Genomic DNA, 16,153 nt, shown 5'->3' on the forward strand with positions numbered 1-16,153 from the left:
AGCGAACCGAACTCGTCATAATACCCTTGAAGGATTTTCTGTGGCCAAAAACCAAAGAGACTTGTTCCGAGTTGGTGGGAATGAATGAATGACCGACTGATGTGTGCGGCGGCTACCAATCCGGATATCTTTGCTGTCTTGGCCAGGCAAAGATTGCGATTCAACTTGAACCAGGAAAACATGTTTGCAACTTGCAGCTCGGTGGCAATGAAAACTGTTTGGCAAAGAAGGAGGAAAAGAAAAACCTGCAGGTTCCACAACTTTGGCTCCAGTTCGGATGGCGAAGAGGCACGCCAAGTTTTTCCTGGCCAAACCTGCCTCCGTTCCTCGTTTGGCCGAAGAACATGTTTGGCCATTTTCTGCTGGCTGTATCCCCGTTTTCCGTTCCCCCCGGTTTCTATTATCCCATGCATTTTATGTGGCTTTGGCTTCTTTTCTTTCTCGTTGGTTTTGCCCGCTGCTGCATGCATTGATGCATTTTTCTTGCTAACAACAGCTAGTTGTGGCCAAGAGGAGGGCGGGGTCTTGCCTTTTTTCTATGCAGGTATGTTAGCCCGGTCTGGTCTGGTTTGGTTTGCTTTCTTTCTCTCTTTTTCGGACTGGCTTTTCACGTTGTCGTTGCTTGTACTAAATATGCACTAAATGCTATTTATTTCTTATGTGTCTGTAAGTTTGCGAGTGCACTATAGTGCGAGTATGTGTTTGTGTGGCAGTGAAGCAGCATAAGTTTGTTGGATCTCATTCTAAAAAGCGGATAAACGAACGAAAAATGCACTCGAGTGCTCCCAAAAATTTAAACCAAATAAAAAAAACGGTTAAACCTTAAAATGACTCGGAATTTAGTCAGCTAATGATCTATTTTTCCAATAATTAAGTAGAGAAGAAAATATTTAAACTGGGCTTCAAACAAATTAATAAATTGTTTTGGAATTCGGGATTTGAATATTTATGCGCCATTGTTCTGTTATAAAAAAACCAAAAATACTTGGGGGTTGTTCATTAGCTTTTTAAAATATGACTAAACCGTTTGATTTTAAACTCACTGTTTGAGGGACAATAAAGTGTAATAGTTTGTAAGAAGATATTCTACGTTCAAGTTAATACTGCAAGATAAATATTTAAAATGAAGTACTTAAACGGATTAGTAAAAGAAGAAGCTTTATTTCATAGGGTAGTGGCCAACGAAAATTGTTCTTCTGTTAGATTTAAACCTGCGCACAATATATGTACATATCTACCTTTCTAGAGCACTTCGTTTCCGACCGTTTGGCATATTTTCAGCAGCTTCCAGCTATACCCACACATTACCCCAGCGCTATGGCTCTGGCAATTATTTCAAAAAGTGATTTTCGTTATACAAAAATATTGCATAACTGCGAGTGTGGGTTGGGCTTTGGCTTTAGTTCGGTGTCGGTTGGTTTTTCGTTGTTCGTTTTTCGGGTATCTCCCTGTTGGTTGTCCTAAAAGCAAACTTTGTGCGGTAGTTGTTTTGATATGTATTTTCTTTTTTTTGCCTCGGAAAAATGTATGAATTTTTAAAAAAAGAATTTATAAAAGAGTTGTTTTTGAGTACATTTTAAATTTAGCTTGAGTCAATCTTTTAGAAGTGGCATTGCTGACATTCTGTGGCCTCAAATTGAATTTGCGTTTGTGGATCATCTTTGAAAGAGGCCGCCGAACGGCACTTGAAATGAATGCTTTCTCGTCCGCCAACTTCATCAGCGACTTGTCAAACTTTGTTTGTTTACCAATTTGCAACGAAACCGAACCAAACTGAACCCAATGGAGCTTGAGTCTCGACCATCAATCACAGAAGTATCATTTGGCTTGCCCATAACCAGAACGTATCTTTCAGTTGGCCTTTGGCGCTTTATGGAGGTCTTAGAACGGGGAGAAAATACAAAATAAAAGTGAACTTTGAACAAAAGCATTTTTCAAGCATTTCCTTAAGCGTTTCGCTCAAGTTTCATTAGGCAAAGCTAACTTTTAGCACAGAATAATGCTATATAGAGTGGGTAGAGAAAACGGGGCAGGAGCAACAAAAGGTTCCCGAAAGGCTGTGGGCAGCCTTTCCATTATGCGATGAGCTCGGGCCGAGCGTCGAAAAGAGGTCTTTATTAAAACCCAATTTGTTATTTATGCTCTGCGTTTTAATTAAATTTTTAAACATTTATTTGCCGCAGCACAAATCACAATTTCTGCACCGCCTCGCCAGCTCTGGTGAACTGCTACTTTAATTGAAATTCCTTTTTCCATTGCGTTATTTTCCCCACAGATTTTTTATTTCGCTAAGACATAATTATATTTTCTGGCCAGCTCAAATCCAATAAGCATTATGACTTGCCGCTTTCCTCGTGCCCTTAAGACATCGTTTGTCCTGGCCTCCGCCTGAAATCAGCCCTCACATACTCCGTCCCCGGCACTCAGGCCCGTAAAAATGTAATGTACTGCCCATATTTTGTCTCTAAAAATAACTGAGAGGAAAACTTTTTGGGCTGCCTTAAATTTTATGGCCTCAACGACTGTCGCGCTAAATATCCTTGCTCTTGGCGCAACTCTCTTGCCCTCCTGCCCATTTGGGAGGTCCTTCTGCAATGGGACACATTTTTGCCGCTTTATTGAATTAAAAATTCAAAATTTGCTTTGGCAGGGCAATTTCTTTCTCACTCGGCATCATCGACAGCCACCACTCTTGCCCCCGGCCCATCATTAAATTAATAAATTAAAATGAAAAGCACTTTGTTTCAGACTCCATCTTAGAGCTACGCAGAAAGACGCTCTAGTTCCCTCTCTGGGCACAAAAGCGATGAAATTATAAATTTATGTCATTTACTTACTTGGAGCTGCAACAATTTTAAATTAGCACTGACGTTCGATCAAAATGAGCGGAAGAGATTTTTGAACGCTTTATAATTGGAACTGATTGTCCCTCTGCGAAGCTCATTAAGGCTTAAAGTTAGTTGGAGTCGATTATTACCATGCACTAAACCCAGGGACCTAGTAATCAGCACTTCTTTTGGTTGTTAATACATAATTTGAAATTAACATTAAAATAATTTATTTTCTTTTAAGAAAATTTAATAAATAAATGTTCACTAATAGCTTGGGTTTTTTTTTAATAAACAGAAGAGAGACCTTGCCTATAATGAATACATTTATATATATTTTTTTTTAAGAAAACCTTAAATATGTATATTTAGTGGTTTAATGGTTAATTTTTAAGGAGATAATTTCGTTGCCTTGTTATTTTTAGATTTTGTCATATTTAAGGTTTCGAATGTAGCCCACTGTTTCTGACATCGGAAAACTTCCTTCGGGGGCGACTGTCTGCGTCTTCCTGCTTCTTAATAGATTTTGTATTTTGATTGATTGCCTCGCTTATTCAATTGTGTTTGTTGTACCCCCCACCTCTGCGCCCCAGCCCTCACTAAACCAGTCAGCCTGGCTAAACCACCACCCACCTCCCCCGAGGCACAAAGTCGCGTCTGCCTTGGCTTATGAAGCGTGTGATTGCTTTACTCACAGCTCCGCTTCTAAGTTGGTCTGGTCTGACAGGATTTAACTGCATTATTAGTTAAATCTGTAGCATAAATTTCAATATCGATGCGGCAACCTCATCCTTTTTGCGTCTTCACCCGTTTCCCGGGGCTTTTTGTGTAGGCGGTGAGGCGAGGGCAACCTAAATGAATTTTAATGCCTTTTAAAGCGACTTTCATATGCTGACTGGGTTCATGTTCCAGTTGTTTTTGTGGTTCTTGTTGCTGTGAAACCATACTAGGGACCCAGTGTGTGTGGCTTAGACTTGCACTGTTAGATACTTTTCGAAGTGCACTGTTGCATAAAAGCCGAGAACGAAAAGCTCTCGTTCTCTCAATACCCCTAAATCTGCAACCCACGGCCCAACTTTTACGTCAGTAAGCATGTAAGCTAATACCAGTCGAAAAAGTTGAAATCAGCCACGCCTCTCAGAGTGTACACCGATGACTTTTGGCCGACAAAATGTTTGAAACCAAAGACGTACAATGGGTCAGAGCGAAAGGATTAAGATGCCATGGCTTGGGCTTTTCGAGTTCTCGATATGTTGCTCAATTTCCCGTCGATGCTGCAGCAACATAGCTGCAGGATGAACACAGAGATTTCAGCTGCAACATCCTGTGCCAAAGTTGTGCTTCTAATTAGCGGCAGGATAACGAGACCGAGCGGTCAGTTATATTCAATTAGCTAATTAATGACCAGGGCCTGAAGGGGTTGCCTCTTAACTTAAATTGGCTGTGGCTTTGTAATATACGACTAGAGATTAATGGAGAGTTACTTGCGGTGGTGTTGCACATTGCGGCTGAACATGATTACATTTCGATTGGGATCGATGAATGAAGAAGAATAAAGATGAATGAAGAAATTTTATAACTATTTATAGAGATAATCTGAAGTGCTTCTTATCTTCACTTCTCTATAAATTTCTCAATATTGTACGCTATCAACAATTTAAATGTAGTTATCCTCATCAATGGGATTTTAATTTGTTTCTTTTTTTTATGCCAACTTCAATTCTATTTCCATTATACTTCACCTATATACGAATAGATCAAAAACTCTGTTGGATTCAATGGGAAACAAATTTTGTTTAAGAAATTACCGCCGCCTTTGATGGCTTATGTCTGGCGATGATGATGAAGAAGATGAAAGATAATGATGATGATGGCACGCCAAATCGCATTTCATGCTTCGGCATAATCATCTTTGGGTGCTAAAAAGGCGAATGCCCCCTGAAGAGAGGTGCAAACGAGGAGGGGCGGGGGTGCATGTAATTTATGCGACTTGCAACGGTGCCTTCCGCTACTGCAACAACAAACCAAACAAAGATAGAAACAAACATGGCCTGGGCCATATTTTCAGTCGGTTGTTATTTTTTCTCCCTATTTTTCTAGCTTTTCTCCTCTTGTTTTTAATAAGATTTCTTTTAGCAGACGATGACGATGTCTCAAGACAGGTGTACATGCCATACAGGTGCAGGTCCATATGTCCATATGTTTCTCTGTGTGCGCGTGTGTTTTTTGCTTGGCAACATTTGTAATGTTTCGCCCCGTTGACGTCGTCGGCGTTAATAAAGATGCGCCTCCATCTTGGACCTAAGCCCGCTGAGCTGCAGCCGAAGCTAGGTGGCGTCTGTACTCACTTGTCTATGGGTGGCCTACTTAATTTATGAGACGCGAGAATTCGTTGCACTGTGCAAAAGAGGGAGCGGAAGCTACACGCTGCAATTTGTAATTAGTGCAGGGTGCAGAGCGTAAATCTGCAGCCAAAGAAAATGTATCTGGCAGATACTTAGTGCCTCGCTGGCGACAACCGGCGACAACGGAACGGAGCGGAGCGGAACAGACCAGATAATTTGCAGAAAGCCATGGCAAACATCGTGTGATTGACCGCGTTAGGGCAAATAGTTGAGGATGAGTGCGGAAATTGAGTGATTTTCCTCGGGGTGTAAAGGTGAAAAAATGCAGGAGGTAAATAAGAAACGCTATGCAGATCTAATGAAAAATTAAATGGGATGCAGGGTGAAAAGCTAAATGTTATTCACTGCTCACTCTTAACGTGAAAACAAACTCAGGAACCTTTGGTTTTTTTTTTTTACCAAATAATGTAATATATTTAACTAACTGATACTTATTATTTTAATAATTGTATTTTTGTTTTAGTATTTCGTTAGAAGAATTATTATTAAAGTAAATATTATCTATCAATGCATGCTTAACTTTTCTTTTCATTTTTTTTTTGTATTTTATTTTAAAACCCAATCAGTTGCCAAAAAGTTAAATTTGCAGTACTTAATTCGATGTAAGGAATGTAATTATAAAATATTTGTGCCAACGAGCAGTTCATCACATTCGGTAAATAGTTATACCGCATTTGAAATAACTCCCTTAGTCAGCATTCCTTCATGTATGCACACAAGCTTTTTAATCGCAAATAGTTGTCAGTTACTACCCCTAAAACGTTGAACCGCAAATCCGTCCGAGAAGTCAAATTATAAACATGAATTGTGGAAGATTCGGCTGCAATGAGTGGCCTCATTAAAGTTATTATCAGGCTGCCGAGCAGACTGTTGGCGAACTTTTCGCTGACACTGTGCGTATGGCCGGGGCAGCCACAACAAAGACCAGCTGGGGAGATTTTTAATGTCGAAGGGGGGAGGGGCTAGAGCTCGAAACGATTTGGACCGACTGGCGGAATGAAAATGTAAATGCACAATAAAGTAGAAGGATTAAGGATTGTGTAACAACCGCACACATGAATGGAGAAAAGGAAAGGAAAGGACAATGCAACAAACAATGACAGGAGTGACAAAAATGTTGGCACAGGTTTTGCCTTCAACATAACATGTTTTACTTTTTCATTTTGGCCAGCATTCTTTATCATCCATCCTCGTGTGGATGATGATGACGGCGATGTGGACATGTGCTTTGTCAAAAGAGAAAGACAAAACGATGATATATATGACATAGCCAGAAGCAAATCCACTCGCATATGTAGAATATTTTGATACCTAAATGTCAGGCGGGTAAAGTGAAGTGACATTTAATTAGACTGTCCCAAACTGATGACCGGGTCAAAAAACGTTATCAAAAAGAGCAGCCTCTGCAAAACAGTCACAAATATTTGAAGTACACACAAATACTGGAATAGTTGGGCAAAGGTAAAACCCCCAGATTCTCTTGTTGAACTTAAGCTAATCAATTCAAAATTTAAGCGCCCTGTAACAACCTTTTTGAGATGCTTCCTACTTGGAATGCATTTTAGGCATTCTAAATATAAATGTATAATTTACTCGCCCAGCTTTGTTTATTAATCCAGCGTTTAGTTGTAGTCATTAAAGGGAATGACGTGTCCCTCCCAAATATGCAAATCCTTTGCTCGACGTGAAGGGAAAAGCTTAGGCAACTGATTGCCAAAGGGGCGGTCATAAGCCAAAGTAATTGGAAATTAAATTGGGGGATTTCCGTGAGTGGAAGTGATAGCCACGTGACAATCAAAGCCAAAACCCACTCACGACTCACATACTCGTTGCTAGCTTTGGATCCAATATCTGCTCCCCGTTGATGGCCAATAATTGCTTTAACATAGCGGACTGACTGACAGAGAATATCATTTTACCATTAATAGAGAGACGGAGGAGTATCCTGCTCATGCTGAAATAGAAATAGAAAATAGAAAACTACACAATACATATAGAAATGCGGTAACAGGCACGGAAAAAGATTGCTTTCCTTTGAGTGTGGGGAAGTCTGTGGTTATGGCATAGAGTAATTTTAATAGGTCATCATATTAAGGGATTCCCGGACAATTCGTTTGCTTTCTGGTTATGGTTATTGTTGTTATCGCAGAGCGGGGGCGCTTTGTTTGTGTATCGATTGTGTGGCAACGGATGCTGTGTACTACCGCCCACTTTCCTCCCCGCCCTCTGCCCATTTCTCTGCCCGGTTATTGGCCATTTGCCCACGCGATGACATGTGCGTTTAATTGCGTTTTACTTATTTGACACAAATTAATATGGCAGTCGCCGTTTGCTCCACCCTTTCCGAATGCCCGTGGCGAATCCACATAAGTATGCTATAATTCTCCCCTAAACTCTGTTCTCGGGTAATTAAATATTTCTGCAACACTTGCGGCAGCTCGGCAAAGGTATGTACAGAAAAATACCCTTTTAGACGGGGCAAGAAAAGGCAACGAAGTTTCCCATCAAGTGGGAAATCTTTTAAAGTTCACTGGGACTCTGTGTGTGTGTGTGTGTGTGAGTGGCATTCACCGCATCATAAATCAAATTATGACGACCTGACGAGCAGCAGGAGTCATGACCGAAATGTTATTAAGTGCAGCCAAGGGACCAAAACGAAAGCCCAAGAACATCGAGCGATCCGAGAACCCTTGACCACTTTCAACTGGGAAGTTTGTTCGAGTATTTTACGTTATTAATATTAATATTATTACAAGAGACGACACAAGTTTTCGTATGTGATCCAGGCCGTGAGTGTACACATAATTATGCAATTTAATGAGTTTTCACTTTGCTGTCGCAGCCCCCGGGCTACTCCACCTTCAGGGAGATACACACAAACCGCCCACAACTCCAGCCCCTTTGCTAGGACAGCTGCACATGTGCATAATTAATTTAAAAAATTCATTTCATTTAAGGGTTTTATCGAATGTACGGGCGTTTTAAAGGCTTTGAATATTTCGTTTGTTTTTAATTTTGTCCACTTTCACATACTACACTTCCAAGTGTCTAGAATGTACAGCATTACACTATCGTCGATATAGGAAAAATAGGACCAGCATCCAAGGTGCGCAGTGTAACGAAAATGTTGTTAAAGGCATGTGACGGCGGCGGTGATGATGACGATGATGCGGTTGACTTTGCCACAACAACGGCAACGTCGGCAACGACAACTTGACAAGGGAGCCGAGACTGGTGGCTAGAAAGGCCAGGCGGGGTGAAAGCCTCCGTTCCAGCCTCCTTTGCCTGCTGGTGATGTTTGCCCAGAACCCCTGCCACAGTATCTTCTACCATTTTCCCTGGGCTGCCATAAACGAAACGAAAACTCCTCACGACGACGATGAAATTGACGTATAAAGTCAACGGCGTCAACAAAGTCGCTCCGCCACTCTCGGCTCCCTTTCTCCAGATCTCCAGATCTCCAGGTTTCCAACTCATCGCTGAACACATGACAGCACTTTTGAGGCCTGTGTGTGTCACGTTCAGCATTTAGCGTTTATTGTGTCTGTGTATTTGTTTTTCTTTTTTCTGATATGGCCCAAAATTGAATTGAAAAAGTTGCGGAAAGGTGCCTAGGAGAGGTCTTCCAGTTATGGGAGCCCCGAAGTAGACTACTGTTATTGTTCTGGCTTTTTATTAAACCCGCTCTGCCAGAATTTTCAAACGAGATGGATGAGAATGTAAATGAGTTTGAAAACGTAGTTTGTGTCTGGGTTACTTCTATTTGCCAACTTTGATGAAGCTGGCAAAGGAGAATTGCAAAGGATGGATGAGCACATTCTTTTGTGATTTGTGCCTTTGTTTTTGCCTTGCAGGAAATTAGAAATCTTCTCACACAGCCACATTTCCCATCGTCGCCGTCCTCGTCGTGTGCGTGTGGAAAGCCAAAGAAAATTAGAAAGCAAACTGGTTTGGCTGCCATTACAGACATTGGCATTTATATGTCGAGTTAATTAAAAGAAAACTAGTTATGCTAGTACTGCTCCTGCGCTCCACCAACAAAAAGTCATTAAAAAGTGGAAAAGAAGTCGGAGTCGAAGCCAGAGTTGTCTGTCAGACAGTGCGTATGATTGATAATGAGTTGGGACTCAAGTTAAGGAGAGGGAGTAACTCTGTTCAGACATCTTCATTTTCCTCAGCTCATCCTGTCTGCGCAATGCAAAGAATGCACATTTCTTGCAACGGAACGTATTATTTTATTGCACTTGCCTCGGTCACTTTTGCAGACCATCCCTCGAAGTCTCGTCTCCCATTGTGTGCGCCCAGAACTGTCATTGTTGTCCTGCCATCTCCTGCTGGGTAGCTCCTCCTCCGCCACCGACCTTCAACTGCGGTGTTCCCTGGTGGGCAACCTTAAGACTTCGCTGCGGGCGTTCACCAGTGCCGAGCAATAGATATTAACATGGGTTTGTTTGGTGGTTGGAATGGAAGGGGAACCGATACCGGCAGTGATGAGCTTCTAATGGTGGCTCCATTGTCATACCTGTAGGTCCAATTTACATATTGCCCGGCCAGTTGAGTAAAACATGGGAAGGAGCTGGAATTGTTAATTCCGTTTTACTTTCATCTTTGATGCGGGCAGATGGCTGTTAAAGGGGTTCTAAGACTTTAAGTCCTATAAATATAAGTTCAAGTTTTGATTTAAACATGCTTTCTGATGAAAGCTCTAGGCGATTTTTCAAAAAAACATGTTAAATTGATGTCATAACGAATATGGAAAAAGGTTATGGTGCAACACCGAAGTTAACTCACAATTTTTAATAGAAATGTTTAAGAACTATTTAATGTTTGGTTTCTTCTGTAAAAAAAAAAAATCAGTTTGCCAGATCTTTACTTACAACATCGTAGTTGACCTGACATTAATCACCATTTGCACTGGCTATTCACCTAACTTCATGAACAGGAGGGAAATTACTAACTAGAACATTCAAATTAGGCGTGGCCGTGGCCCATGTCGCTATCCTGTCAAATGTTAAGTGCAGCAGACTCACACAAATTATGCGCATTTTTGGTGGACAGTGTAAGCTTCAGAATTGTATTTCTCTCAGTTTCTGGCTTTTTCTGTCTAGGTGAGCTGGGCCAACGTTACATGGGGAATTAGTCCGCATAATTTCATAAACAACTCTGCCATGAAGGGGGTGTGGTGGAGCCGAGGGAAATGACAGGAAGCTTTTGGTAGTCATCGCGTTGGTCGCTGTGCAAATATTTCTTGTGCCCCCCCGGGAATGATTTCTGCCTGATGCTGATGCTGATGCTGCCGCCAGCATTAGTACATATCCGAACATATGCATACGAACGAACACGTTGTACGGCGAGTTATGCTGGGAATTTGTGTAAAGGAGCCGGGGACGGAGCCAGCGAAAAATGTGTACGAGTATCTGTACTAAATTGCATATGAAGTGATTTCAAGCGTAAGAAACGCCCCAACAACAACAGTAGAAGTACATCAATATTGTATATACAAATATATGTACGAGTACATGTACATATGTACATATGAGTCGCAGCGTTTGGAATATGCGGAAAACTTGGCGCAGGTTCAAAAAAAAAAAAAAAAAGTCACAAAAAAAAAAAAAAAAGAGAAAGAAGAATTTCATATCAAAATTACAAACAGGCCCAGGACAGGGGCCAACTCTCTGCCAGAAAATGTGGATGATGAACGAGTCCGGTTGGGGACCCTCTCGTCCTCATTGTTGTTGCTCAGCCAAAAGTGCCGGAAGTCGTGAACTCTGCATGAGAATGTGATTAAATGCACTGCTGGCACTTTGTGCACAAAACTAATTTGGCTAATTTCATGATTTATTGGTCCGAGTGGAAAATTAAATTTTATAAATGAATTTTAAAATGATTTATGCGTTACAAACTAACTAAATTTTGATTTCATCTCTCTCTCTTTTCAGCTTAGGCACCCAATATATATACATCTCTTAATGCATCAGCTAAGCAACAGTATTTTTGCTCAACATTAAATGTACGAAAACTCCCAAGGCAGAAGAATACTAGACATATTTTCATAGCCGTGATTATTTGTTGCATTTGGATAGAACCACTGGAGATACGAGCAGCAAAGAGAACGCAGCGAGCTTAAGCCAACAACGTAGTACGACTAGCAAAAGACACCACCAATTTAATTTTTATCTAGAAAACCATACAATACCGCAAGCAAAGTAGCCAAAATCTCTTATGTATAGTATATGTATCGATCATTTATGATTGACGTATAGCAAAGTTATATTTACAAAACCCATAACTTAGTCGGAAAGTGAGCCCATAAAAAGACAAAGCCACTGCTGCGATACAGACCGCTGATTACGGTCAGATCCAGATACATTTTCATCTAAACCGAGTTAAGAAAAAGGTAGCAAAATAGATACCATGGAAGACAATAACACGAGCAGCAGTGCGGGCGGTGCGTCCATCAAACACGAGGATCCATCGGTGACACTCACAATAAGGCTGATTATGCAAGGAAAGGTAAGTTGGAATAAATTTCAAATTCGATTAAAATAAAATATATAAAATCGTGCTGTTGGAAAACAATATTTTTAAAATGTCACCAAATGGTAATGGTGTCAAAATAAAGAATTAAAAAGTGAGGACATGATAAGGATTAGTTGAAATAATTATCGATTAATCGTTATTAAGGGTGTATTCGTTTTAACAAAGTTTAAAAAGTTTCAGAGACCTTCCTCTAAAAATATTATACAGAAAACAATCCTTTAGGAGCCATGTATGCAGAGGCATCCAATCAATGTAACCTAAAACTGACTCCACTTTATTTAAATCGAGTGCAAATGTCTATTAAAATATGAACGCTTTTATGCACACCATTGAGCTCTGATATCTTAAATATTTATAGACCTTTTTTCCAATCCACACGAAAATCAATAAAGAGAATGGAAGGCGCAGAGGGCAAAACAAAAAAAGCATCCTGGTCAGAGCAAACATTATTGAAAAAAGAAATTACAAATTAATGCGTGAATTTTGTATGCAAATTAAAATTAAATACGCGCCACGTCACGCATTATGCCATCGCATTTAAGGTAAACGAAATGGAGAATTGTGGAGAAACTACGGGGGAGTCAGAGTTATGCATATGTACGATGTACATACGTAGAGCTATAAATACAGGGCCATAAAAGTGAGACGAAGTAAGGCATCGGCTATTAAACAATCATTACGGCTCCCAGATATGAGTAATAAAAAACAAAAACAAATAAAATACACCAATTTATAAATTGTTTTCGTTGCGTACAATAACAAAATGATGTGAGTTGCAACTGGCATGTAGGACCAGGGACTTTATTGCATAGCAAATCTGCCTGCGGGACAACGGGTTAAACCAGTCGCAAAAAGATGGCATACAAAAAATTAATTATTAAAATATTTGCCTGGACAAATTAACCAACAAATCGGGGACAGGGCGCATTGTGTGCGCTTTAATCAAGGAAATGTTTTCATAGCAATTACCCAGCACAAACACCAGGAGGTGGGCAATTTTTAAAATGAAATAATTCGAGAGTTTATACTGAAAAATGTTAAGAAATATAGATGTTTATTGACTCATTTGCGATATTAGTCTTCATTCCAATTAGGTTACAATGTTTCTTATGTTTCGATTTTGAGTAGCTTTAATTTATTTAAAAGATAAAGTCTGAAGCCGTTCAATAAATTTTAAGGTGGAAAAAATACTTCAGTTTTTGAGTCTCCATTATCTCCATAGTCACAATGACCCAAAAAGCATATTGTTTTCCATTGAAATGGAGCCCCTTTATTTCAGGCAGTGATTCACAGCAGCCGAAGTAGTCAAGATAAAGCGGCATTAAACAAAGAGATAGAAAAACCGACACTAAATAGATGCTTATTTATTTAATAACAGTCAACAGCCATTAAAAACTATTATTCAACCACATTACCCGCCAACAACAATCCAGTAAAGGCTGTCACGCAAATCCGCAGCGTCGTTGTTGTTTCTTGGGTTGAGTTTAGGTGCGATGCGCTGAGAGGCTTGCCACTTGAGAGGAGTAAGCCAGAAGATGGGGAAGCTGGTAAGACTCCGACCCCCGAGCACGTGTTGAGCTGGCAAAGCTGTCATTTATCTTTTTAGCCGTACTCGCCGCAGAAGGCGACAGAAAGAGCTGATTTGCAGCTTTAGATTTGCCCAGGCATCGATATAATTATAATTTTTGGTCGTCGTTGAATAATATTTTTAATACCACAAGCAATTGAAAGGCCGAGACAGGTGCAGATAGGACGACAAGCCAGTGCAACGAGGTGTAGGGAAGGGGCCTTTTACATGATGTGTAGCTGAAAATTGGCAATAAGGCCAGAAATATGTTTAGACGCGACAGTTTATGGCAGATATAGCAGCCAAATAGACAAAGCAAGCAAAATTAAGCCAAATTGGAGTGGGGTAGTGCTGGGGAAGTGTCTTCCTAGCAGAGATTGGTATGCCTACCTGGTGCGGGATCCCTCCGCAGATCACGAATCTCTTGAATAATTGCGCACTTTTTGGCTTTTACATAGTATAGCTGCGAGAAAGGCGTCTGTATGGGAATAAATATTGTGTAAATGCAAATTCTGCACATTTTCTGAGATTTTCTTTTTCTTGCCAACGCAAGGATTCGGGTAATAAATTCCCAAGACACTTTTGTACGGCGCCGACAGACTAAGGCTGTCATTTGTTGTTGGTCTTTTGATCGATAGTTATAGATTAGCATGATTTATGCGATTTTCTCAACAGCCGCGCAGATGTGAATAAATTTGAAGCGCAATGCAAATCAAGTGGCGAGCGGGAAGAAAATAACGACAGCGGCAAATAAACAGCGAACCTACTGTCAACTGAGTTGGCATAAAATTGCATCAAACACAAATCTCAACATCCGTATCGATAAAGTTTAATTGTCTTCAAATAGAGGCGACCATATAAGTTATAGAAAAGCTTCCAAGCTAAACAAAACAAATTTAACAATAAATGTCTGCTCCTTTACACTTATATAATTTGTTATGAAGAAGCTTTTTATCTGTTACGTAGTAAATCAGTGCAATTTAAAATACAAATACCAATTTTAGAAATTTACTACATTTTATATCCTTTCAATAGAAAGGACACTTTTTTGAAACTTGAATCTAGATAGCTTTCAAAATGAGAAACTAGCTTTGCTAGACAGACAGATGGGCATGAATCAAGAATATGAATATTTTAGCTTTATTTGACTGAAATTTAAATACCCTGGTACAATGGTATAAAAATGTCAACGACAAATTCAATTGAATAATAATAAATATAGCGTAAAAGTAATTCAATTGTGATTAATCCGTACCGTTATTCCACAAATCCACAAGTCAATTATAATTGTAATTATTTATTAATGGAAAATTATATATAAATATGAGATTGGATACTATCCAATCCATACAGTCGGCGACACACAACAAGGTCATCGCCAGAGCCAAAGTTGCCATTGTTGAGCAAGTATTTTTGATATTTTCTTGCGTCTCTAATTAACTTTGGTATATTATTTTCATGCAGAAAGTCGCATTTGGTGCCTGGGTCTGAGTCTGACTCAGAGGCAGAGTCAGAGGCAGAGGCACAGTTGCAGCCGCGTCCAAAGTCGTGATGCAGTTAATTAATTTATGAAAAACGAAAACAGAAACGCGAGGAAAAAATAAACAAATTAGCCATGCGATCGAGCGACAGAGGGTGCAAGAAAAAACACATTTTTCTTTTGTTTTGAGCCCGGGCTGTTGGGTTTTTTTTTTTGGTTTTTCTTTTCACCTTTTTATTTCTTGGCAGGCATTCGCAAATTGCATAGAAAAGAAAACGTAATGTGGGTTGCTCTCTCGCCTAGAATTGTCAGGGCAGTAGACAGAGATATTTGTTGCAGTTGTTCTTATTTTTGAATCATGCATTTTTAATTAGTGAAATTGCACGACGTCGACGACGGCACCTTTATGCGAATTTTCAACACAGTCTGCCAGATTTCCCAAGCACTTGTCTAATTTTAATTAACTATTTTTCGAAGCGTCCGATTTTAGGGCATGGTTATGTAATGTATTCGTTGGGTGTAGCAATGGACTAAACTCAACAGTTGTGTTGACGTTTTATAATTTATATAATTTATTAGTTGCTTTTTATTGTTATTATGTTTTCAATGTTTTCCAATTCAATTACTTAAACTAAAGCCTGCCCTCCAAAGCGCGTTTCGGTCGCCCTTTGCCTGCAGGAGACATTTCTCATTCGTCCGTGCGTTGTTTTCGTTATTTAATCAAATTAAAAATATGCCACTTGCTGCGTGCTGGCATGGCCATGTACTGCATCTGGTCCTGGCAAATTGTAAATAATTTAATTGTACAATTTTTTTTGTGTTTCGCCTGCCAGCGGCAGCAGCAGCAGCAACAGCAACAACACAACGTCCAAAAATTCGATATAAAAAGTTTGCAGGGCGACAAATGCACTGCATGATTTATTGGATGGGGCAGCGGAGGGGCGGAACATGTGTGCCACAGCAGGCCATGTGTGCACTGCACACCTCCGCCCAACCCCGCCCCGCCCCCTGTGTCACATTGCATTTTCCAACGTTTGTGGCCAGTTTTTCTTGCATTTTTCCTTGCCGCACAGCTCCCATAAATGGTTCTCACGGTTTTGCAATTGCTGTCAGAGATTTTTTGCTGCTGATGGTGTTGTTAGTGTGGCTGCTGTTCTCTTTGTTGCTGCAATTCACTTATTTTTATACAATTTCCAAAGCCGCCACACATTAAAAACAAAATCCGCAAAGATCACAAAAGGGGAAAAACATGAAACAAGTCATGCTCCTCGAACTTTTTTTTTTTTTTTTTTTTTTTTTTTTTTTTTGGTTGTTGTTTGAGCTAAAGCCAAAG

General features: G+C 40.0%; 1 protein-coding gene across 18 annotated transcripts in view; it reads left to right on the forward strand.

The window, feature by feature from the left end:
* Positions 1-16,153, forward strand: part of LOC108143208 (poly(rC)-binding protein 3) — a 49,026-nt gene that overhangs the window by 18,027 nt on the left and 14,846 nt on the right. For 17 of the 18 annotated variants that reach the window (XM_017267477.2, XM_017267479.2, XM_017267480.2 and 14 more), the window contains exon 2: positions 11,173-11,746. In XM_017267477.2, the coding sequence (XP_017122966.1) occupies positions 11,648-11,746 (99 nt within the window). In that variant the 5' untranslated portion in view covers positions 11,173-11,647. The remainder of the gene's footprint in view (positions 1-11,172; positions 11,747-16,153) is intronic. The other variant, XM_041708373.1, reaches the window with a different exon arrangement.

This window comes from Drosophila elegans, unplaced genomic scaffold (assembly GCF_018152505.1).
Source record: "Drosophila elegans isolate 14027-0461.03 unplaced genomic scaffold, ASM1815250v1 contig_208, whole genome shotgun sequence".
In the NCBI taxonomy this organism is placed as follows: Eukaryota; Metazoa; Arthropoda; class Insecta; order Diptera; family Drosophilidae; genus Drosophila; species Drosophila elegans.